The sequence below is a fragment of the Ovis aries genome, chromosome 19 (assembly GCF_016772045.2).
Source record: "Ovis aries strain OAR_USU_Benz2616 breed Rambouillet chromosome 19, ARS-UI_Ramb_v3.0, whole genome shotgun sequence".
NCBI classification, from domain to species: Eukaryota; Metazoa; Chordata; class Mammalia; order Artiodactyla; family Bovidae; genus Ovis; species Ovis aries.
Window position 1 is genome coordinate 48,702,298 of NC_056072.1, and position 24,575 is coordinate 48,726,872.

General features: G+C 46.3%; 2 protein-coding genes and 1 non-coding gene across 5 annotated transcripts; 2 read left to right on the forward strand and 1 right to left on the reverse strand.

Annotated features, from left to right (window-relative positions):
• Nucleotides 1-7: 7 nt before the first annotated feature.
• Nucleotides 8-17,464, forward strand: WDR82 (WD repeat domain 82). 2 transcript variants are annotated; one of them, XM_012099965.4, is made up of 9 exons: nt 8-460; nt 4,495-4,592; nt 7,288-7,354; nt 11,333-11,432; nt 11,867-11,983; nt 12,229-12,384; nt 12,828-12,897; nt 13,457-13,599; nt 14,604-17,464. In XM_012099965.4, exons 1-9 carry the CDS (start codon nt 300-302, stop codon nt 14,631-14,633), a joined length of 942 nt encoding a protein of 313 aa, XP_011955355.2. In that variant the 5' UTR covers nt 8-299; the 3' UTR covers nt 14,634-17,464. The 2 variants fall into 2 exon arrangements, with proteins under 2 accessions (XP_011955355.2, XP_060258877.1); XM_060402894.1 differs by having other exon boundaries at nt 13,457-17,464.
• On the forward strand, nt 5,954-6,036 carry MIRLET7G (microRNA let-7g). The gene has a single exon (NR_107938.1). It is a non-coding gene; the product is annotated as a microRNA let-7g (primary transcript).
• Nucleotides 17,172-23,890, reverse strand: PPM1M (protein phosphatase, Mg2+/Mn2+ dependent 1M). 2 transcript variants are annotated; one of them, XM_042236128.2, is made up of 10 exons: nt 23,617-23,890; nt 22,849-22,972; nt 22,441-22,695; nt 21,878-21,990; nt 21,443-21,527; nt 21,233-21,351; nt 21,035-21,098; nt 20,698-20,805; nt 20,446-20,594; nt 17,172-19,206 (listed from the first exon to the last, which is right to left on the reverse strand). In XM_042236128.2, the coding sequence occupies exons 1-10, from the start codon at nt 23,838-23,840 to the stop codon at nt 19,110-19,112; spliced, it is 1,338 nt and encodes a 445-aa protein (XP_042092062.1). In that variant the 5' UTR covers nt 23,841-23,890; the 3' UTR covers nt 17,172-19,109. The 2 variants fall into 2 exon arrangements, with proteins under 2 accessions (XP_042092062.1, XP_014957878.2); XM_015102392.4 differs by lacking the exon at nt 17,172-19,206 and adding an exon at nt 19,350-20,119.
• Between the last annotated feature and the right edge of the window lie 685 nt (nt 23,891-24,575).

Consider the following 24,575-nt stretch of genomic DNA (forward strand, 5'->3'; position numbering starts at 1 on the left):
TCGCCCTGGGCTTCTGCCTGTCGTCCCAAGATGGCGGACACAATGAGCCGGCGTCGCGCCGGTTGGCCCTGAGGCGACCGTGAGGCTGAACGGTCGGCAAGGCCCCACAGTCCGGGCAGAAGAGTGTTGCTTAAGCAGGAGGAGAAAGAGGAGGAGGCGTCCCGACTGCCGGCCGCTCTCCCGCCCGCCGCCGGCGCGGCGCCCGCCCCGCCCCGGTCGGCCCCTCGGCAGCCCGCCCGTTCCCCGGGCCCCGCCCTGGCCCTGCGCCGCCGCCGCCGCCGCCTCAGGCAGCCGCCGCCATGAAGCTGACCGACAGCGTGCTGCGAAGCTTCCGCGTCGCCAAGGTGTTCCGCGAAAACTCTGACAAGATCAACTGCTTCGACTTCAGCCCCAACGGCGAGACGGTCATCTCCAGCAGCGACGACGACTCCATCGTGCTCTATGACTGCCAGGAGGGCAAGTGAGTGCGGCGGTGGCCTTGGGCCCGGGTCTGAGTCCCGCCCGCCCTCCGCGTCGTGGCCCTGCGCTCGCCCCGCGGCCCGCTCTCTGCCCGGGCCCGGCCCCGCGGCCTGTTTTGCACACGGTCCTGCCAGGGCCGCGTCCCCTCCGAAGCCGTCTGGGAGACCGTTTTTTTCTTAATAACGATGGCGATAACAATAGTCTTGTCTTCCTTCGGTCTCCTTTTAGACCGTTTTTGCATCTCTGGCCAAACCCCACCTTGACCTTGACCTTTAAACGCCGGGTCCGCCCACCGCGGCCCCAGCTGGTAGCTTTTCCGTTAGGCGGGCTTCGTCCTCGGTGCCCGTCGGCTGTGGCCCCCTTGCAGAACCGCGGAGGCTGCTCGGCTGCCTCATTCAGCAGAGGCAGCTCCCTCTGCCCTCTGCTCGGTGACCTCGATTCAGTCCTGGCCCATCGCCGGTCCCCTGCCCCTCAGCTTCCCGCCGTGTTTTTGCCGGAAGGCCGCGTGGGTTGCAGTTGTTACCTGTCAGGATTGATTTGTTGTGCCTCTTTGGGCCCCTTGTCTTTTCCTTTCTGTTGCAAATCATTCTCTTCCTCCCTCAGTCCCGGTTCCTACGTTTATAGTTAACTTTTTAACAGCATCTGAAACTTTTCCTTTTTGCCAGACACGGACGAACCTGGCCGTCCCATCCCGACCTGAATGTGAACCTCCTAATAGAACAAAGAAAATATCATGTAACAATTTCGTGTTTCTTCTTAGGCTTGTTTTTTAAAATTACACCTTACAGTCGATTAGGACTTAACCACAGTTCTAAGTCTGATCATGACATTTCTAGGTTGTCCCAAGTCCTCTGGAGACCCAACACATCTGTATCTCTGCAGAATCTTAAAAGCACAGCATTTTGCCAGTTCCCCCCTTTTATCCCTTTTTCCTCAGCTCTGCCCCAGACTTGCTTTCTTCATGTCCCTGCTAAATTGTGAGCTCCTTTTTGAATCCTTGGATTTTTCTTTACCTTCTCCAGCTGTTCCTTTTGTCCGTTTTGTTTAAACTGATGTCTTCTATAAACTTTCTTTCAGAACTTGTCTCTTCATTTCTGAATTTGGTCATTTGAGGTAATGGTCTGAACTCTATTGTTCTCCCCAATTTTTTCCTGTTTGGACTGTGAAAAAGTATTATGTAACTGGCTTTGGATCTGCCTGCAGTATGTGGAAGAGTGGCCTATAGTGGTGGTCCTGGGGGAAGAGAATTGTTAGCTGGACCAATGCTGAGTGGTGATGTGAGTCAATGTTATTCATTTCTGTCCAAGTCTGGCCACTTGCATTAACGTGGATTAGAGTCATGTATAAAGCTAGGGTGGAGATAGAGGTTGTGGGGTCCTGGAGCTGGAAGAAATTTTTAAGCTGATTTGCTTGAAATGCTTAGTGCTTGTGCACAGATTAGAACCTCTTCCTGGAACTTGAGGATGGAGGTGTGTATCTTCATTCAAAGAAAATGAAAATCATGGAAGCATTTCTTCAAAGTTTGTCTCCAAATATGGCATAATTTCCACCCCTTAGTAGAAATGACATTAACTGGAAGTCCTTCTTGTTATAAGTAAAATATTAATTTTATGACATAATTCAGTTCATTCATTCATGTAGCATTTTTACATAATTACAAACTTGGCAGAAAAGTTACACCATTGTTTACAAGAACTCCCAGGATCCAATAATTAGTTATGTTTTGCTCTGTTTTGTCATTTCTATGTAAATGTTTATATTTACATATGTATATGTATATATATGTGTGTGTGTGTATGTATATACAGGTGTGTGTGTGTATATATATATATATATGCATTTTTTTCCCTGAACCATTAGATAGTAATATAGAGGTATCAAGCCCCTTTATCCTAAACACTTCAACATGGATATCCTAAGCACAAGGACTTTTTCTTATGTAACCAGATTACAGTTATCCAAATTAGAGATGTAATATTGACACAGTAGTATATAGCACATTCTTTAAAAGATTCTCATGTGAATTGTGACCTTGTTTCACCGTGATCTGTGATAAGAGAGTGATCTGATAGACTGGGTTCTAGTTTGGCTTTGTGACTCGGTATGTGACATTGGTCAGATCTCTTCTCTAGCCTCAAGGAGTCCATGATCCTAAGTGATAACATGAAGAAAAAAATTTGCCACTAGTGTAGGTCAAACCAACATTGGAAGAAAAGTAAGATTTCCTTGGAAAGCAGTATCTGTATTAGATGGTACTAATGTTGGGAGTTTGAAAATAGCTAAAACAAAATTCTTTGTGCTTAATATTTTCTCTGTTTACTGTTCATTGACACTTTCTTTATAATGGAGTTCATCCACTGAGTGATTTTGGGGAGAGGGAGGTGCACCACAAGACATGTAGGGTCTTAGTTCCCCTACCAGGGTTCAAACCCTTGAACCCTGCATTGGAAATGCGCAGTCTTACCCACTGCTGCCAGGGAAGTCCCAAATGATTTTTGTTTGTTTGTTTAGTATGAAAGCATACAAAGGATATTACTTTTGGTAGATGTTGTGAATTATTCAGAGAGGATTTAATATTGTTTATTCTTACCTAATCACCAGAATCATAGTTTGTGCAAAGAAGCTTACCTCAATAATTGTGAAAAAATGTGCATAGTCCTCTGAAATGGATGCATTAGAATCTAGCTTTCAAACTAGAAAATGATACGAGGTAAAAGATTATGTTAAGCACAAAACTTTAGGTTAGTATTATTGATATATTTGAGACAAATAGACCATATGTAATTGAAACTGAATATTTCCCTTAGACCGTACTCTTTAACATTGGTTCTTCAGGCTCTGTCTTCATTATTGTAGGCCCAATACTGAGGTAAGTAAGCTTCTCTTTCCATTGGTAGACTCAAAGTCAGCTGTCTTGAGAGTAAGCACATGTTCGTATGCACGCTCACTCCCTCACTATCTCTCTCATTCACTGGTTAACACAGTGACTACATGGCAGAACCCAGGATGGTGGACTCGACAAGGTAGCATTCAAACTGCTCTTTTTGTTTACTCATCTTTTGGGAAACGGTGAGAATGGGAAAATTCAGTGCATTTGGAGTGAGAAATCTTGTTTGTAAATAGGTTTAATGTAGGGAAACCCTTGACGTCAGAAAAATTGAAAGTGCAGATTGACTTCTTAAAGCTCCCTGAGTCATCTGATTGTTTAGCATCTAGGTTTCAAGAGGTTTTTACATTGAGAGGGTGAACTTCTTTCCCATAAATTCTCGGTAAACAGTAGTATAGGATTTATGAAATCCTCCTGTACATAAATGTAGAATATTATGAAGTTTTAGATAAAATATTTCGATGAGATCAGTTTCAGCTTGATCTTTAAGATTCTGTAAAAGAAGATAACATTTAAGGAACTTCAACAAATAGACTGATAACCTCAAGCTTAGAAATAAGTGATTTTACATTTAAGTAAAGAGAAAAGAACTAATAACTAGTTTTGATACAGAATTAGGTTTGTCTTATAAAAGGCTCAATATGTGCTTTGGAACTATAAGATAGAGAGGATGGAAATATTAGGTTATATTAGGAAAGGCAGTTTTGCACCTGGCTTCAGTTTTGATAAATCATTTCTTGAAGAAAGAGCGTCTTTCCAAGTGAATGGTTTAAGTTCTGGCCTCACTGGTGTGACATATTCCCATTTTCCTCTTTTTTATAAGCTATGGATTGTTTTGCGTGTCTTTCTTCTCAAGTAGATGTACTTCTTCTCAAAGCTTACTTGTGAACAGTGTAGTAAAGGCTGATTTGAGCCCTTAGATGTACTTCTACTTCCTAACTTTGGCATTTGGTTCAGGCTGTTGCCCTTGATTGATTCTGTTTATTTCCTCCCTTTTTGAAAGAAACGCTGTTTCTTTTCAGTGTTAGGACTTACCAAGAATCTTGACCCTTCCCACATCATTCAAGTGCTTCTCTTTACATGAAGATACTAGATTTTGGTGTTGGAAGTTTTTGATGGTTTTCTTTTTCTGTCCATTTCTTCGGCAGACCAAAGAGAACCCTGTACAGTAAGAAATATGGCGTGGATCTCATCAGATACACTCATGCAGCAAATACAGTTGTTTACAGCTCTAACAAAATAGACGGTAAGCAAACTTCTTTTTAGCAAGTTAATGGTCATGATTACCTTTGTTCGGTAAGGTTTATGGAACCTTTGTGACCAGTTATGTTTGATTATAGTTATTTTAAATTTTCCTGTGATATTTGCTGTGCTAACACCATTATGACTGAAGAGATGCTGGAAGCAAGCCATTAGAACTTTTGAAGGACTTGAAACTGAGTAAGGAAGTTTTCTAGTTTAGGGTGGGGAGTGGAAATAGGAAGCTACGAATTGTATTTACCGTTTGTGCTGCTTGAAACTTGAAAGAATACTTTTAGAAGAAATAAAAGGAAAGAACACTTGACACACAGCAAGTGTTAAACAGTGCTGCCTTCCTGTTCAAAATAACATAGATTTGAGAAAAGTTTTCACAGATACTTTCAGGTATGGTAGTTTAGTAGACTTAGAAGAGTTTTTGTATTGTCCAAACTATTGATGGTCTGTGTCACAAAGGACAATATACTGACCTTAGTTTTCTTTGATTCCAGGGACATTTTTTATCTGAATTTTATCCCCTTTTCCATTTGTTTACTTATTTAAATTTTTTGGCCGTACCATGTGTGCGACATGTGGGATCTTAGTTCCTCCATCAGGAATCAAACCTGTGTACCCTGAATTGGCAGCACAGAGTCTCAACCACTGCCACTCCAGTCTGAACCACTGGACTCCCTTTCTTCTTTAAATAAAGTTAATGCCTTTGAAGAATAATAGTTATTTTTCAAATTTAAACTTGTGAATTCTTTCTCTAATAAAGTATCTTTGTTTTTACTGCTTTTCCTCTGTGATAGGTCATTCTCAGTTGACAGGTCATCTTGAAATTGAACTATAACACTTTCATGTTAGGACTGGGTTTTTTTTTTTATTTTAATCTTACTGACTTATTGATTGTTTCATTTTTAGCAGTAAGATTTTTCTAATGTCATTCAACAAAGGTTGCTTAGACTGCTATTTTGGTTATGCATATCTCAGAGCAGATGGGTAGAAGTTTTTTTTTTGTATGAGAATTCTGTACTTGATTTTTAGAAAGTATATTGTTTGTACTTTTCATGCCTTTATTTCAGAAGTGGTTTTCTAAGTAAACAGTGCAATTGATACTTTTGGACAAGAATATAAAACAGGATTTTGAGGAAATATATCCCTGTGATCATCTGAATGAATGGTGTTTCTCCTGTTGGGGTGTTTTTCTGGGTGATTAAATGAGAATTCTCCAGATATGGTGCACGATGAGGCAAATGTGTAGCACTTGCAGCTTTGCTGCCAGGCCTCTGCTGTGAGGACGTTGCCTTTCCTGTTTCGAGCACATCCTGAGGAGTTGCTCCAACGCTTCGTATCCTTTTGCCTGATTCCAGGCTGAGGTAGTAGTTTGTACAGTTTGAGGGTCTATGATACCACCCGGTACAGGAGATAACTGTACAGGCCACTGCCTTGCCGGGAACAGTGCGCCGGCTACCAAGTGGGGCGGAGACGATGGCGACGCCCTGCCCACCTCTGGGAAACCAGGTAATGGGGAAGGGGTGTCTTCTGCTCAGGGCCAGTGAGGAGTTCCTCGCAGTAGAACAGTCAGGAATACTTTACAGTTGCCAGTTGAGAACTTTGAAGATGTTTTCAAGGAAACTATGTTTAGCTTTGTGCCTTTTTCCCTCTCCCAGGTAAACTCCCTGTTATTAGTACCCCTGTGAACGAGTGGACAGAATTTGTGCTTGAACCTTTTTGTTCCTGTATACTGTTTACCTCCATAATGTTCTTTCTATGCTTTCCTTTTCTGTATTTTGGCCCTATTGCCTATTACATTTTTCAAAAATTGTTTCTTATTCCTAGTCTTGTCAGAAGCATGGTACTTTCCAGTTCTATTATTTATGGAACTTCATTCCCTTCCCAGCACCATCGTATTTTGTTTTACTTTTTCAGAAGGAATGATTTGGTTTTAAAGAGTGCTTTTCTTATTCTCTGCAAGCACAGATCTCTGATGACTCTTTTCTTTGATCCTGTAAAAATCTCACTGCTGTGAACTGGACTTGGTATAGTTCATGGCTGATGTTTAGATATCTTGCAGTCTTTTTAATCTAAATTCTCTCATTTCTTCTTTTGGCCACTTTCTAACTCACTTCTCTGTATAAGGGACCATTATAGTTGGTTAATTAGAAAAGGAGTAGAACTTTAATTCTCTTTCCATTTTATTTAATTTCAATGTAAATTGTGTATTCAGTTTACATTCAGATGAGGTGTAGGTTGGGTTAACATGCTGTTGGAGAACGCTGGAGAAAAACATGCCAGAGTCCAGCCTGATCCACAGCTCAGTACGGCTGTTGAGTTCTTTGAGCCTGTTTCGTCAGTAGCCATATGTTTTTCTTTAAGGTTTGCATTCTGTGGGTACTGAAACTGTTGTGAGGTTTCTGGTGGGTGTTGGGGCATATTTGCAGGATAATTTTCATTGTAACTATGCAGGAGCCAAAGATTGGTAACAACAATGATTTTTAAACATAGCTCTGTATGCTCTCAGCTTGAGAACTCTGCTTTTGAGTTACGTGAAATCTCTAGTGCTGTGGAAAGGAGTTATTCACTATTGTGTATTCAGACTTTGCTTGAATTATGGAGAACAATGAATTCTTTTACCTTGTCTTTTCAAGATGAAAATGCAAAGTAAATTATTTAAAAATAATAGGATATTTATCTTCTTTCAGATACTATTCGTTACCTGTCATTGCATGACAACAAATATATCAGGTACTTTCCTGGACATAGCAAAAGGTAAGACACAGTTGTTAAAAAAAGTAAATAGGTTATCCAGAGAATAAACGAGTGGAGAGATTTTATTAGTGAAATGAAGCTAGTTTCTCACTGCTGCTTGGCATATCTCTTAAATCTTCTCTTGTTAACTGTTCCTAAACAGTCAGCTCTAGAGTAATCAAGGTTGTTGAGCCAGGGGTAGGACTTCATGGATAAACTGAAACCTCAGTTAAAACATTAATAGGAAAAATGTGGACTAAAGATACTCAATGGAAACCTATATAGTAAAAATTGCATTTGGCATTTAGAGATCTCAAATATCAGACATCCCTTAATGAAAGGACAGTTTACATGTCTGAGGCTTCCTGTATAGGTGGCCCCCATTTCAGCATGCTCCTCCTCTACATAAACGTTCCATATGAAGATCTTCATGAGAATGCAAAATTGATAAATTGTCCTTTGTTACTTTTTGAAAGTTAAAAACCTTGTTTCCTTATTCAGTTTCATAATGCAGGTTGTTTCTCTCTGTCTCTTATCCCAATTCTCCTAGTATTTTTCCTCCGGTTTTTCAAGTTTGGGTTGAATGTTATACACAATTTCCCTTGGATGCTATTTTAATCAGTGGGACTTTTCTTTGCAAATGTACAGTAATCCAGCATGGAGTGCTTCAGAGCCCTGATAAGAGGTGGGCGGAGAACACCCTGTTTACAGTGGCACTTCTGATTGGGCTGGGCATTTTCTTTGTTGCTGAACATAAGAGGTGGCAATTGTTGGTTACTGTGTAGTTCAGACAAAGAATGGCTTGAGACTAGTAGATGTTTTTGTTTGTTTGTTAAATTAATGGTCACAAACGTTGTCTGTAATTGAGAGTTGATGGCAGTTGTTTGAAACTGTCCAATCTTACCCCTTGCCCAATTTCTTGACCTTCTGATTCTTCATGGATAACTTTGTTCCTCTTTTGTGAGAAAGTCAAGACCATCCAAACTGAGTTCTTTTCAACTTCTGTCTTTTCCACCTAAATTCCTCTCTTAGAAACCTTTCCCTGAGAAAGAAGTAGTCTTTTTCTTCCTTGAGAAAAACAACCCCTCTCTACTTTCTTCCATCTCCTTTACTGCCTACAGACTTCCTTACCTTGAATTTTTTGGTTGAGAATATCACCCACTTCTTTTCACTGTCAGACACAGAAGAATAATCTGCATATTCCCATCTCTACCTCCTCACATTCATTCACTGTTTAATTCTCTCATCCAAGCCAAACTGTTTACTCCCCTTTCCCTGCTGCCTCCAGGTAAAATACACTGCCTGGGGCTTGTTTTGGCACTCAGCCTCTCCGTAAAGCTTTTTTTTTTCCCCTTTGGCTTTCCATCTTGGTTCTGTTCTTGATATTCTTGGCCTCTCTTTCTTCTTTAACTCTGAAGTAAGCAAGTAAGTACCCTAGCTTTTTTCTCTGCTTCTCGGTATTTTCTCAGCTACCTCCATCACTGATTTCATTCACCTCAGATGGCTTCCCAAATCAGTATTCTCAGCCTATGATTTTCAGACTGGACTTTGCACCTACAAGTTTTATACACATCTCTGTAGGTCTCTGACAGATCTGATACTCCATCCTTCGTTAAATTCCTTGGGCCAGTTCCTCTGTCTGCCTTATGTTTTTTCCATCTGTCTCTTGTAGTTCTCCCAATTCAAAGCCTCTGTTGTCTGTTCCCTGCTTTTTCCCTGCCTTCGCATTTAGTGAGCTGTTAAATCCTGTTGACACTACCTGGGTTTAACCTCATGTGTCACTTTCCTCCATACTTACTCCTTTGCTTCTGTCCTTGCTCAGGTAAATTACTGTCATATCCTAATCTCCCCACCACTCACTATCCTGCTTCTGCACTCTGGTTTTTGGTTTTTTTTTTTTTTTTTTACAGTTCTGACCACTTCACAGCCTCCATCAAAAAGCCTTGGAGTCAGGTTCTTTTCTGTCTGTCTGACCCATTTTCCCAGTATTATCTCCCGCCACTCCAGTTGAGTTGAACTCTTGCGATGCTTCCTGAACTGCCTCATGCCTTCTCCTATCTGGCATCTTCCAGAAAGACCACTCCCATTGAAACCTTATTCAACACAGGTGCAGCTGCTTCCGGAAAGCCTTCTCTGACCCTCTCTTGGAATTGTCTGGGCTAGAGAGTTAAGCTTTCTTAGAGTGGAAATCTCGTTTCTCCTTGCATTCCCTGTGCCTCTTAGCAGAGCCATATGCCAAGGTAGACTTCCTCTGAGCTTCTGACCTGAATACTGGGACATACAATTACATGTCCATCCATATGCATTTTCCTCACTCTGTTTTATTACCGCCTCAGCATTCCCAGGAAATTTTGGCTTATAGTATCTTTAAAATTTTTAAGTTGATGATGTAGTGCAAATGTTAATTTAGTTATGCTGGAAGATTGGTGGGGGGTGCGGCAGGGAAAGTACATTTTCTCATTTTCTGTTCGTGGCACACATTTTAATTTCTTTCTCATGGAACCAAAACCTCCTGAACCCCTTTCAGTGTGATCTAAAATTTGAACTTCCTCTATTTCTACAGTTAAAAAATCCATTCACAAATGAGTTGTGTGACTTGATCACCTTATTTTTTAACTTCAGATTTTTCTTTGTCAAAATGAAACAGTACACCACCATCATTTCCTCAGTAATCTTCACCTATGACACCCACTCTTTTGTCTATGAAGTGTTTTTTAGCCAAGCCAGAATGTGGAGCTGCTGTTTCAGAACACCCAGAAGGAAGTACCATCTGAGTGTCCATTTTCACAAGGGCTTCCTCAAGAACCCCCTGGTTAGGGCTCTGGCATGCTCCAAGAGGCAGGTAAAGCAGAGTCACATGCTGTCCTCCATAGGCTGGGCCCAAATTCTGGGGACATGGTGGGTATCTTCAGTGCAGAGCATGGCAGAGCAAGAACATGAGCAGAGGGGGAAAGAGAGCCCAGATGAGGCCTTGGAAGAAATATTTTTCAGTGAGTGATTCTTAACAGTATATGGGTCCCCTAGAAACATAGCATAGGCTGTTAGCACAGGCCTGTGGCTCTCCGTAGGTATGGCACTCAAACTATCAGCCTCACCATCACCTAGGAACATAGATTGTCAGACCTATTGGACCCACAAACCTCTAGTTAAGGAATTTTTTTAATAAATTGAGATATAGTTCAATACCATAAATTCATCCTTTTAAAGTGTACATTTCAGTGGTTTTTAATATATTCACAGAGTTGGGCAACCGTCACCACTGTATAATTCCAGAACATATTCATCACCCCAAATAGAAACCCTGTATCCATTAACACTCCCCATTTCCTGTCTTCCTAGCCCCTGGCAGTAACTAATCTACTTTCTGTCTAACCTCTTTTACTTTCATGTATGTTTAATATGAATAAGTGATTTCATTTCTTTTTATTGCCAAATAATATTCCTATGTGGTGATAACACATTTTGTTTACCTATTTATTAGGTGATGGACATTTGAGTTGTTTCCACTTTTTAGTAATTATGAATTATGCTATTTTATGAACACAGATGCAAGGGGATTTTTCTTTTTGACATATGTTTTCCTGTTTCTTGGGTGTATACCTAGCAACGGAATGTTTACCTTTTCGAGAAAGTGTAGAACTTTTTCAAAGCAACTGTACCATTTTACATTCTTACCAGCAGTGTATCAGGATTCCAGTTTCTCCACATCCTCACCCACACTTGTTATCTCTCTTTGATTTTTGCTTTGCTAGTGGGTATGGAGTGGTATCTCATGATTTGATTTGCATTGGAATCGTATATTTTTATGTTGTAGCTTTAAGTTGCTTTTTAAATTATACTAATTGCCTTTGATTATTCCAGATTGCTTGTGTATGCTTGTTTCTTAAAATAACATTCTTAGGAGAACATATATAGGGAGGCAGGCCAAGTGGTTTAGAGTTCATATACAATTACTGCAGATATTTTGCTTCAACTACTATTTATCTTGATGCATTGCAGGGTGGTGGCCTTGTCCATGTCACCTGTGGATGACACTTTCATTTCTGGGTCTCTTGATAAGACCATTCGGCTCTGGGATCTCCGCTCTCCTAACTGCCAGGTAATGTTGCCTCACAGTTACACTGTAAGTGTTTTCTGTGGTAAGCACTATCATCAGTGCTCCCTCGCAAGGAAGGGGGAAAGCAGTGTTTCCTTTCTGGGATCCCAGAGTCTTTAAATTTGGGAGAAAATTGTTTCTTTTCCTGGTAGGTGACTAATAATTGAGTTAATACCTTAATCCAGTGCATATTTATTATGATCCATGCCTTAGTGTTTTAAAGGCAGTTTTCCTGGAGGCTCTGAACTATAGATATTAGATTTCAGAGATTTGTTTTTATTTGAATTCAGTGTCTGTAAAATTGTACAGTTAGAGTTGATCTGAAATGAATTGCATGGAGATCTATTTTTCTAAAACTTCATTTTAGTTAGTTTTATGTTTGTTTTTGGTAGAATCCTGGGTTCATTAACTTTTTAAAAAATTTTCTTTTTTCTTAGGGTCTCATGCATCTACAGGGCAAGCCAGTTTGTTCTTTTGATCCAGAAGGATTAATTTTTGCCGCAGGTGTCAATTCTGAAATGGTCAAACTTTATGATCTTCGCTCTTTTGATAAGGTAAATCTTTGAATCTTTGAACTGTCTTGATACTATGGAGGTTTTGAAGGGTGAGATGGACATTTAAGAGCCTTTTTCAACACTAGAGGAGGTACGTGGTAGATCTTAGAAAGCATCAGAGCAGTACTTAATCCTCTGCTTTCCCTAGTCCCAAAGGAATCTAAAGGGATAGAATGAGATTTGGCTCTGGCAGAAGGAATGATTGATGTGCCTTGGGCCTGAGGCTGCTGTCTTCATCTTTCCAGGGGCCATTTGCAACATTTAAGATGCAGTATGATCGGACTTGTGAGTGGACAGGACTTAAGTTCAGCAACGATGGCAAGCTCATCCTCATCTCCACCAATGGCAGCTTCATCCGTCTGATCGATGCATTCAAGGGAGTGGTGATGCACACGTTTGGGGTGAGCTGACAGCTTTTGCGCTCTTTTTTTTCCCTCCCAATGTTCTTACCTTTTTCTGTGGTCATCCCTTCTGAGGATTATGTTAGCTAGTTGATGGAGACCAGCAGTTGTCTTTGGTTAAAGGCATGGACTGGCATTTTCTTCCTGCACATGACATCATTTCTCTTGGATTCTGAGACATTTACTTCTCACTCAGTGGCTCAAGTTTTGTGTTGAGATATATAATAATTCCTGACCATAAACATTATCTAGCTCCCTTGAACATGCAGTTGGGAGTGGATTAATTGTAAAGGGTGGTAGCCGAGTCTGGAACCTTGGTAGCATGTGGATTGAGAAGGAGAGAGTATTTCACAGAAAAGATGTGTATGTGGAGTCAGTGTTTGTAGGCAATTATTTTTTGTTAATGGCACTGTAACGAGTATTGTTTGGCTTTTATTTTTTAGGGTTATGCTAATAGCAAGGCTGTCACATTGGAGGCCTCGTTTACTCCAGACTCCCAGTTTATTATGATTGGTAAGCTTCCTTTATACCCTTTGGGGGTTATTTCTCTGATACTGTGCATTATGTTATTTTTGCTGGTTATAACTAACTAAGATACCATTTATTATCCTCTTGATAGACATTTTCAGATTTCTGTGTAGCACATTATGTCAAAGATACTGTGTCTTTAAACTGTCCTGGCTTTGCATGTCTTTACTGGGGATGGACGTTACTGATGGTCTTCTCCTGGACCAGCATAGAGTTAAGTCCTACAAGCACTGTCTTGCTGATAGTGCCGACTTCCTGTTGTAGCCTTGCGTTGAGTCACCTTAGTGTAGATGTTTGTAGGGTGACTGTATTCAGCCCCCTTTTTAAATGAGAAAACTGAAGTTAGAGGGGAAATGACTTGCCTGAGAATAGAGTCTAGATCAGTTCCTAAGGTGTCTTTTCTTCACTGCCTTTGCTCCTTCTTCATTTCTGCTGATGGCTGGGTCCTGAAGGTTGGCTGCTTTCAAGATGTCAGTCCATGGCTGCCGCTTGTCTTTGTAGTATGCCTTGAGCTGTTGTTACATGCCTTGATCTTTCTCTTCAGGTTCGGAGGATGGCAAGATCCATGTCTGGAATGGAGAGAGTGGTATAAAAGTGGCTGTATTGGATGGCAAACACACAGGCCCCATTACCTGTTTGCAGTTCAACCCCAAGTTCATGACCTTTGCCAGCGCTTGTTCTAACATGGTATGTGAACAACAGGAGACATCCTCCACATAGGGGCCCTCTTCATTTGGGGTGGGGGTCCTTCTGCAAGAACAGTGAGTTGTTTTAAATAGGCACAGTTACAAGCACCCAAGTTCCTGTTTCTCAGCTGGTGGCCTCCCTGTTTCGCCTCTGTTATCTGATCTGTGATTGGGCTGGCCTTTCACTTTTACTTTTCTTTCCATGATCTGGGATCACCTCTGAGGTGGAGATCTTAGCTCAGCTTTGGCTCCTGGTTTTGTGTCCAGACTACCTGAAGCTTTGCCTCATAGTTTTTTGGTTTCTTAAAACTCTTTGAGCCAGCCTTTTGTGGCTGCAGACTTTCAGTTTTTCCATTCCTCTCAGATTATGCTGAGTTCATCAGAAATTCTTAGTTAATCACAGCTCACCACTTAGAATTTTCTCCAGGCCCCTGTCTCCTCCTGGACAACATGAGCAAAACAAAATAGCAGTGAATCTCAGCCTCCTATTTCCTCTTGGCATCTCCTAAACCTGTCTAGGTATTGGGGTATGAGGCATTTCATTACTAGCCTACTCAGAATACATTGCTCCATCTCTTTTTCTTTTTAACTAAGAAAACTGTCCAAAAAAAAAAAAAAGCGTAGCAGAGCCATCCAGTCCAACCTCTCTTGTTATTTACAGCTCCTGAATGAGAGGGCCTGCCTGAGGTCACTTATAGGTTAACAGTGAAGCCAGACACCCACCTCCCAGAGAGCAGTCCTTTTTTTTTTTTTTTTAACCACTGGACCTCTGTGATGTAATTTAGTGTTGAGGGAAAAAGAAGTAGCTTACTTTCACATAGATTGGGGAGTGTTTCTCTGTTTATAGATTGCCAGTCTGTTGGTCAGGAGGGAGGGCCACCAGCCATAGCTGCTTCAACTTTAGGGTTGGGTGCCTTGATGGTGGGGGAGGGGTAAGAAAACCCTTCAGCATTGAGGAGAGAAGCTTGGTTTCTTAGAATTGACTCATGTTCTTCTTTCATCCAGGCCTTCTGGTTGCCCACCATTGATGACTGACCTGCACGGTGCTTGGCTGTTTTCTGTACAGCAAGGGTGGCAAGTAGGAAAAAACTCAGAGGGGACTAAGATGATAGTGGGATTGGATCATTTGACTGGGCTGGAGAGCATCCTTTCACATGGCCTTCCCAAGAATGTGCTGTACATCTGCTCAAAAGAAAAAAGTTACTTTGCCGAACTTCTTCAAAAGGACTCTTGGTGTGGCCAACTCAATCGGGACTCAGACTTTCCAGCTATCACTGCACCGAACTCTTCCAGAGGATTGACCAGACTTGTGATGAGGGGATAGTGGGCCCTCGAGACGCCTTCAGTTTTGAATGTATTTGCTGCTGAGGAGTCGGTGAAGTTGTTCATTGTGCACATCCCTTCTCCCACCCCCATCAATGCATGGGAAGCCACAGTTCTGATTTTGAGATGCTAGGGCAGCTCAGTGCCCCTTGCCCTCACCCTGCATGCCTTGTTACTGGGTCTCCCTGTGTTTTCGCGGCATCACCCACAACCGTTGCATTACTTAGGTGCCAAGCATTTACAGAAGTAAGTCTCCATGTATTTTAGGGTCAGAAAGGGACAGATGCAGAAGGACCTTGCTTTCCAGGAAGTCTTGCAAGTTAGTCATGTGACGGTGGGTGACCTGACCATGCCTCAGGCTCTGGGTAGGCAAAGGGTCAAGGGCCTGGAAGGGAGGGAGGAGTGGGAGCAGGTGAATCCCTAGGGCTGGGAGGTCTAGCAGCAGCTTGGTGTGTTCCCCTGTCATTAACAAAGCCACGGTCCTTCTGGGTGCCTGCCAAGTCTGATTGTGTATGAAAGCAAGGTGGGCGTCTGTTTTTGTGCATGAGCTCCATCGCGTTCCTGTGGGCCAGTATTGTGGAGTGACTCCGAGCTGTTTACATTGATGCCTTCCCTGCCCACCACAAGTTGTGTACATAGTCTCCAGATGATCCTACCCCTTCCCCAGCTCCCAACATGGGGCTGGCCTAGGCCTGTGTTATATGTTATATTTAGCCTTTTTATATATGACTTGGGATTCTGTTGTTTGTATTTTAGCACAGTGTGTGTACACCTTCATTTAAATATATCGTGTGTGTGCATACATATATACGTATATATATGTATGCACATATATATATATATTTTAAAAGTATCAAGAAGTTCAGCTGAAGGAGATGAAGCCCCGCGCCCCCGGAGAAAGACTGCATCCTTGCTAATAGTGTTTGCCACTGCCACAAGTGTTAGTGAGTCTCCCTATTAACCTTTTTTCCCTTCGGGAGACTAAACAAAAGCAAAGCTTTTAGTGTTTGCTGTCCCCATGGCAGCTAAGTGAGGGTCTTGGAATGACTGCCTTGTGTTCCTCAAGTCGCACTTTGGGGCCTTCTCTGCAGTATTAGCCCCTTTTTTGCCCAGTGATGCTCCGTCTGCGCCTGTATGTGTGACAGTCACTCTTGCATGCCTCTTGTGTCTGGCTTCTAGCATTTGGGGACAGGATGCTGGAACCAGAGCATTTTCAGCTTGTCTGAGGCTTCCTTGCCAATTACAGGTCACTCCTGTTCACCTGTATGTCTGCTTTCTTGCTGCTTTTCCTTGCCTTGTCTTGGGGAGGCTTCCTAATCGGGGTTGACATAAGCTGCAGATAGCTCATTACCTTTCCCCTGCCTGGCCTTCTTAGAGCAGGACAAGTGGCATATTATTTCACCAAGTTCCCAAACAGAATCGAGTAACACATTCCCTGCAGACCCAGAAACAGGCCCAACAAGGTTATGTTTGACTTGCCCAAGAGTACCTATCCACTGGTGGGGAAAGCAAGCCATTACTCTTGCCATTCAGCAGCAGGAGTAGGCTGTGAATTGCTAGCAGTTACTGTTTGTTTTCTCTTGCTTTTTTAGCAGTTACTTTTTGGTTTGTTCCTCAAATTTAAGGGCAAGGGGCATACATCTTTGCCAGACATAGATTGGAATCTACAGTTTCTGCAGTGCCATACTCTTTATAAAGCTCTGCATTCTCAGAGTGGAGAGACTTTTAGAAACCAAGTGATCTGAACTATTAACTGCCCACCCCTGGCTTTCCAGGGTAGAAAATTCATGGTAGGAATAACTGTTCAGAGAGAGTACTTGGAACTGTAGGTTAACAAGAAAGCCTGTATAAGTGACGTATCTGTAACCCAGAGCAGCCACCATATATGACTTGTCTATCCGCAGGAAGATGATTTGTATTGAGTTCCTGTGAGTCTGAAGCAGAGGCAGCAGGTCCTTTGAAAATAGGCACTGCACTGCTTCTGTTTATGGGGACCTGTGGCTGCCGAGCCAGCTCCTGAGTTGGGAAGGAAAGGGGAAGATGCAGCTGGAAGTAACCGAAGGTGATGCCGTGGTGGAAATAAGGCAGAATTAAGGGAGGAGTGTCTGTGAGCCAGAGACCCTGAGGAGCACCAGGGGTGCTGAGGCACCTTCAGTGGGAGCCGAGGTGCTTAAGTTCTGGGGATGGGGGCGCACCATGCTCTCCAGAGTCAGGGCCAAAGCCACTGATGTATATGTGACGGTGACACTGCACTGCTCAACCACCAGCCAGTGGGTATTTTTTTTTTTTTTAAGGAAAAAACATAACTTGCAGTCATAATTAATGCTTATTAAGAAAAATCTGGGAATTTTAAAAAGAATCAGTTTACCACCCAAATGTTACCACTGCTAATCTTTTGGTGTTAAGTGTTCCTCTAGACATTTCTGTGCATATAGATTTTTGGTGTGTTTACATAGTTGTTATTCTACTGTATATACAATTTTATGTCCTTTTTGTACTTAACATATAAACGTTTTTTTCCATGTTATCTGTCTTAGACAGAATTTGATGGCTGCAGCCTCTTCCGTTGTGTTTTCCTAGCACTGTGTGCCTTGTTCTTAAGAGTTGGAGGGCATGGGGGTGGGTTGTCCCCTGTCAGTCCTCCTGGCTCATACTGGGACTCACTGTAATGCTGTGGACAGGTTGTTGGGCTTGCTGGGACTGCCTCTGGTAACTAAGCCCTGTGGGCTGGTGGGAGGAACCCTATATCCAGCTCTCAATGCATAGCAGTCTGGGTCTCTCAACCCCCCATTCGAATAAGCAGCAGTAGGCCAGAAATGAGTGACCCAGAAAAGGCAGGCCTGAGCCAACCTTGAGATCTTCAAAGACTGTATTTGGTGTATACCTCAAGCTGCCTTTCATGCCCACTGTTAACCTCAACCCTTGATCAGTTGGCAACCTCTAGCTGCAATAACGTTCGTCCTGCTAGGCACTAGCTTGTGGGGGGCCAAGTATAGTGGAACCAACATTCTGGTAGAAGGCCTGGCCTGTTCCTTAGTAACCCCCTGCCTGGCCGGTGAATTGGTAACTCACTAGTAGCATGGCATCCTCAGCTGCAATACCGTGGGCCTGCCACTTTGCCCCTGGTTGTTAGAGGTTGACCAAAGGCTCTGGAGGGCAGCAGAGGGAGCGTCCCAACTTGTAAGGGGCAGGCCACGCACAGGCTGTCAACATGACTGCTCAGGGAGGAGGAGGTTCCCCGCACGGCCTGCCGTGAGGGCTACTGCAGTTTTTGGCTCTGCTGAGAGACATGAACACGCAGGTGAGTGTGGCTGCCTTTGCAGTGGTCACTCCTGTCAGTTTGGCTTGTTTGCAGTTGAGAGACCTACCGTTGCCCACTTCCTGGGCTTCAGCCTTGTGATGTGAGAAGCAAAGTAGACTGGGCGAGCTGGCTCAGTAGTTGACGTGGGTAGTGGGTTGGCAGGCACAGGATACCGCTTACAAAGCTTTGCTGGGGGCAGGGGTGAGTGGAAGGTGGGGACTGCTGAAGAAATAGGAAGTAAAACTACAGGGTGGTAGGGCACAGTTGTCCTTGCCAGATGCCTCACTAGAGTCCTGGAGAGGCTGCCCAGAGCTGCTGGGGCCAACCACAGTTGGTCATGACCCAGCTGTGGACAGAGGTAGGCCCAGAAGTGCGGGGCTATGGAATATGACTAAAAAGTAAGTAAGCTCATAGTTTATCCTATCTCTTCCCTAGAGAACATGTAGCAAATGGAGTCTAAAGTGAGTTAATGGGCAGGAAAGGTGGTCTGGGAGCCTCCCCAGTGTGTTAAATAAACAAGTTTCACCATCATATTGGGCTTAGTGGTCCTTGTCCTTTCTGGCTGCAGTTTAAGGCTGTGAGTTGCCTGGTAGGAATCTCAATTGTAAACCAAAGTAAGAGTAGATGAGGGAAGAGATAGATAAGGCTGAGGTTATGAAATTAAACAAATACTAAGCATTTGAACCTTGGCCAGTGCTGGATGATAAAAAGGGGTCTTGTGAGGAAGTTGAAGAACTAAACTACTCATCAAACAGCAAGCTCTGGAGCCCTAACTAACTTGTCTCCAGTCAGTAAGTCTAGCTTTATTCTAAATTTACTGTAAACTTTATACTAAAACTACTATAATTTGCATTTTTTAAAAACCCAAAGGCATTCCCTCCGGTACCTCAAGCCCAGAACTCACAGCCAGCAGTGGGGACCCTCCTGTTCTCCTGGGCAGCAGTTCTCTCACTGGGGTTCATCCCAAGCTGGGAACTAGGGAGGCTGCAGAGAAGACAGTGCTGATTATAGGGAAATTTGTAAGGTGGAGCTAAGGTTAAGACTGATTTTTTTTTTTAAGAAGTGAACGAGAAGAAGCAAAAAGTACTATAATGCCAAGCTTTACAGCAGTTGACAATTCACAAGGGTTCTCTGCACATAAACATTTAATAGGGAGGTGATGGAAGCAACAAAAGGGCATTGTTGAGGCATCAGCCTTGGGCAGGGCTGGGGCCAGAGAGGAACAGTCAGGAGCAGTGATGAGGGCATTCACTCAGCCACCTCTGGGGCTCCTTCTGCCCATTAGTTTCTCCCCCAACTAAAGCTCCTGCGTCTGTGCCTCTCCTCCAGCACAAAGGGGAGCAAGAGTAGGATCTCAGTGACAATGCATTAGAGACCTGGATCCAACCACAGTCTGTCTGCCCTTTCTGGCATCCTTGGCCAATGCACTTAGTCCAGCTGTCCCGATTTGGGAATAACGTATTGGGCTGTTCAGGATCCTCTCCGAGGAGCCTTGTGTCGATTCCTAATGTAAAGTGACTCTGCCAGACATGATTATTGATAGTAGCGTTCTTTGCCTGGCAAGGAGGGGACCTGGGGAACTCCCTACTTTCTTCCAGCTCTGCCTGCCTTGTAGAAATGCGCACCTTGAAATGGGCTGGGGTCAGGGCTCGGTCTGGGACAGGGGCAGGCAGACCTGCTGTTGACCGTGGTGGAGGGATACCCACATCGCACCTGGCCCCTTAATGGTTCTGGGATGTGGTGTCTGAATCCTCAGTGGCTACTGTGCCCCTGGCCCTGGTGGTGCAAGGGAATCACGAACACAGAGACGTCATCGTAGGACACCTGCCCTTCCTGTATGGGGCTGTCATCCGTCCCCTGTGTGCTGCGTATCAGCATCTTGGCCAGCTCCGAGAACCTGTGGGGACCGTCCTGCAGATGTACTTTGGGGCCAGATCAAAGAGGCAAGGCCAGCCCTCAGGGAGAGCTACCCCAGTGCTGGACACTTGAGAACTCAAGCAGTGCAGTCTGACTGTGGGGACTGGGAGGGCCACAGATTGGACCATGTGAGTATGGACCCAGAGAATTTGGGGACCCACAGTCACCCCCAGGAAGCCTGAGGTAGCTCCAGTCCTGGCCAACTGTTCTCAGCCGGACTCCTCTGCTGTGATGTCTTCTCGGTACTTCTTAATGTTGCTGCTGGTACTAACCCAGGTCCAGGCAGATCCCCAGCAACTACAGTACCTGTGTGGGTCCTCTCGGTTGCCAAGGAGGAAGCTCTGCACCAGCCGTGCCACTTGCTCATTGGACAGGACATCCCAGAGCCCATCAGTTGCCATGACAACCACATCCTCCTCCTGGGGCTCCAGCTGGTCCATATCGAGCACAGTCACCTGCAAGGTAAGTCTGAGGTCTCCTCACCGCTCCCTTCCTAGCTCCCACCAACCTTGCGTTGTCTGCTTTTCTGGGCAGATGGAAATGCTGTGGCCCCCTCACCTGTGGGACAGATAGCAAGAAGGGCTTGAGCTGAATATTTGTGTCCAGGACTCTGAGTTGATGGTCTCCTAGACCCCGGGAGACGGCCAGGGTTCCCAGTAGCCGAGCCTGGAAATAACAGAGGTGTGAGGTGATAGCAGACAGCCCCAGAAAATGTACATGTAAAGCACACAGAGGTGGACTGTGACCCATGGGCCCCTGGGCTGAGAGAGAAACATCCCTGTGACCTTGAAGCAGCCCCTAGGACCTCAGCCAAGGGCCCCCATGAGGGACAAAGGAGCTCCCACCTCTACAGAGGGCGATTCAAGAGGGATTCTCGGAGTGGCCGTTCACTGACCTGCCTACCCTGTCCATGAATCAGTGGGTACTTGAGATCCGACTTCTCCACACACTTGTAGCTCCTACCAGGAGCAGATCCAGTATCAACCCAGGCCAACAGGGCCCACCTTGCATGTAAGGGGACTGCCCCAGGCCACCCAGCTGAGCCTGGACCCCAGGGCTCTCCCCACAGTGTCCCCAACCCCACTTCACTCACCAGCCACTCATGTGGTGATCCCTGAACAAGACCTTCTGCCCCAAGTCATCCCCCTTCAGTCGCCGAGGGAACTCCAGTCGGGTGAACTCACCAGCCAGAAGCTCAGGGTAGATAAAGGCCTGGGATAGGGAGGCCTTGCTCAGATCAGGCTCCCTCTGGTGGCCCAGGAGCTGGGGCTCCATCCACATCTTCTCCACTAAGAGCACCTACCAGCTGCTGGATCCGCTGCCGCTCAGTCTCTGGGGTGAACTCAGAGCTCAGGGGCCGTACCTCATCCCTCCGCACCAGGATGGCCCTGGGGGGAGTTTTAGAGGAGACGGAGAGGTCTGTGGAGCAGCCTCCATCCTTACCCATGGCCTCCCTCCTGCCGGCCCCTCCTCCAACCACCAGGGGCCAGTTCTGCCCATGCCAATCCCTTGCTCAAAGCCCCTCCGTGACTGCTTAAGTCCTGCAGGGTAAAGCCTCAACCATCTGACCCGGTCCCTGAGGCCCCTGCCCCTCTGGCATCTGGCACATACCCAGTGCACAAACAGCTCAGCCATCTTCCTCATTTCTGTCTCTCCACTTCCAGCCCCCTTCACTGTCCCCCCACCTCTCCTGCCCGTCTGCTTGCCCCACCTCGCTCACCCTCCAGAGCTCACTCACCTGCTGTCCCCAGCATTGGCCACATACAGCTTTCCCTTCAGGGACACAGCCACCAGGGCTGTGCAGCCACCCACCTGGCCTGAAGCCTCCAACTCTCGCCCGATCACCTCATCCTGGGGCAAACCAAGGTTGCTTTAGCTGCTGCTTGTACTGCCACTGTGCCCCTGTCCCCAACCCCCACCCTACAGCGCACTTCCCAACCAGCAAGCATGGCAGTCCCTGCCCAAAGTCACTATGACTCCAGGATCCCTGTGGTCAGGAGATCTAAATATATCCTTGGGGAGGTATGGAAGTCCTAAACAGTGAGGAAGAGAAATCAAGGACCTAAAGGATGTGCAATGAGATAATACAGGTAAAAGCTCCTAGCACATATTAATAGGAGGTGCTGGAAAAACAGGAGAGGTTATGGTGACTGCTTAATAACAGCCTAACCCAATTTTATCCTCTCAATCCGAAGATCCAGGGTGATCACCATTAAGTGCAGGGACGCCCCCTAACCCAGAGTCCCTCAGGTCCCTGGGGGTAAAACCTTCCCTCCTTCCCCAGCCAAAGGTCACACTCACACACTCCTGAAAGGCACTCTCCAGAGCCCCGATCACCAAGTCTTCCGTTCTAATGCCCTTTTCCTCCACAAACTGGGGGTCACTGGGGCAGACGCAGCGGCCGCTGAGGTGCATGGGGGGCTGAGTGGCCACCATGCCCTCTACCACAGCCTCCAGCTGCCGGCGCAGGCAGGAGTGCAGAGTGTTGGCAGCCAGGATAGCTGCAGCTGGACCACCATGCCCATCAAACAGTGCCCAGTAATGACCTGTCAGGAACTGTACAGGAGGGGCCTGGCATCAGGCTCTGCCTGGCCTCCCTAGTTGTCCCCTGGCTGAAAGTGAGGCACTAGGGCAAGAACCTCAGTCTGCAGTCCTGGCCCCAGTCTTGGCCCCAGACTATAAGAGGGGCTCAGGCTCAGCTGCACTCACCTCCTCTGAGCACAAGGTCAGCCATTCCTGGTCCTCTTCAACCCCAAACTCACATCTCCGGATGCACAGCTTCCCACAGGCCGCCTGATCCTCATTGAACTCAGATTTCTCTGCGTTGATGATTCTGAGGCCAGGATGTGATCAGTGACCCTTTTAGGGACACACCTCTGCCCCCATGGGCGCAGAGAACAGTTGAAACATAGAAGGGAGCCCTCCCTCTGGAGCAATAGCCACTGTGCTGTCCCTAGCACACACCTGGACAAACAAATGCTGGTAGTTTGCAAACTGTTCAGTGATCTCACAACTAAGGCAAAACTCAGGACTCAGCCACTCTGGAGCTTACCTGCTGTCCTGGGCTGGGAGGTAAAGACAAGGCTGCCTAGGGAGCTGTGAGGCTTCCTTGCCTATCTGGTGCCCCATCTCAGCGATAACCCAGGGTGAGATGTGTGTGCGTGAGGAGTGGAAGGACTCTCCAAAGCCCAGAACGCTGGACCTCTGCAGGGACCCTACCTCTTTTGGAAGCCTGAGGGGGTAGGCTTTTGGGCTGAGGGGGCAGGTCCTTCCCGACCTGAGGTGGGATGCGGGAGGGACCAGAGGAAGTTATCCACAAGGTCGGGGGCGCGGGATCCTTCACTCAGCGGCGCCTGTTTTCTCAGTTGTCAGCACGGGACCCGGGCGGGATCATGGGGTGGGGGACGCGGCCTCAGGATAAGACTCGCGGGGAGGGGGGAGGTTCGGGCGGGCCCCCGTTTGGGGCCGGGCACTCACTCGGCGTAGCCTGCGTTCCAGGGCAGCGAGCGGCCCCGCACCGGGCTGCGCACGGGCCGGGCGTCCGGGCGGCGCGAGGCGTCGGCGGTGCCGGAGCTGGAGCCCGAGCCGCGCAGGAAGCGGGGCCGCCGGTAGGGCACGGGGCTGGCGCGGGGCCGGGGTGGCCGCTGCGCGGGGAGCGGGCCCCTCGGCAGGAAGCGGCGCCGGAACCAGTCGGCTGACATGGCGCGTTGGCCGGGGGCTGCCGGCGGGGCGCCGGGCGAGAGGCTGGGCCGACGGCACCGCCCGCTAGTCCCGGCAGGAGGAAGCGGGCTAGCGGCGGGGCGGAGCCGGCTGCGCGGCGACGCCCCCAAACCCCAACCTCCCCGTCGCCCGGGAGGGAGCCTGTGCGCGGCCTGGGTGCCATCAAACCTACCGACAAGCTGGTGGTGTTATCAACCCCACTTTACAGGCAGGAACACTGAGCCTAAGAGAGACTAAGAGGCCGGCCTCCGCTCACCCAGGAGCCTGAGCAGGCTGAGGTTTACCCACCCGGACGCGGCACGAGCCTCTGAGAGGGAAAGTGCCTCCTCCCCGCCCAGGGAGGCCGTAGGGGTCCAGGGCCTCCAGGCTGGATCAATGTCCATGGCAGAGAGTCGGGCCTCTTCTTGCTAGCCCGGAACCTTACACAAGGGCAAGATGGGAACAAGATGTACTTGGAGGTGTCACACGCCTGACACATTGAGTAAGAGGCTCAGAGCACAGTGTTCCCTCAGGTGACCTGCATGCCTGGCACCCTCCGCTTTCAGACCAGGCTTGGTGGTCACCCTGGCCTTCCTTATCCTGAGCATCCACTCCCACCCTCAAGGCCAAGTCTTGTAAACATTGTGCCTCCAATCAAGATGTCCTCTCTAGACAGACAGCAGGGGCCTCACTAGAGTGTTAAGTGACTGATGAGCAAACAGAATCCTTGGTTCCCC

Coding starts and splice junctions, on each gene's coding strand:
- WDR82 (XM_060402894.1), top strand. CDS start 300: ATGAAGCTGACCGACAGCGTGCTGCGAAGCTTCCGCGTCGCCAAGGTG. Junction 461..4,494: donor TATGACTGCCAGGAGGGCAA/GTGAGTGCGGCG, acceptor TTTCTTCGGCAG/ACCAAAGAGAACCCTGTACA. Junction 12,385..12,827: donor TGGTGATGCACACGTTTGGG/GTGAGCTGACAG, acceptor TTTATTTTTTAG/GGTTATGCTAATAGCAAGGC.
- PPM1M (XM_015102392.4), bottom strand. CDS start 23,840: ATGTCAGCCGACTGGTTCCGGCGCCGCTTCCTGCCGAGGGGCCCGCTC. Junction 21,099..21,232: donor GATCACCACATGAGTGGCTG/GTGAGTGAAGTG, acceptor TGCTCCTGGTAG/GAGCTACAAGTGTGTGGAGA. Junction 20,120..20,445: donor AACCGAGAGGACCCACACAG/GTACTGTAGTTG, acceptor CGGTCCCCACAG/GTTCTCGGAGCTGGCCAAGA.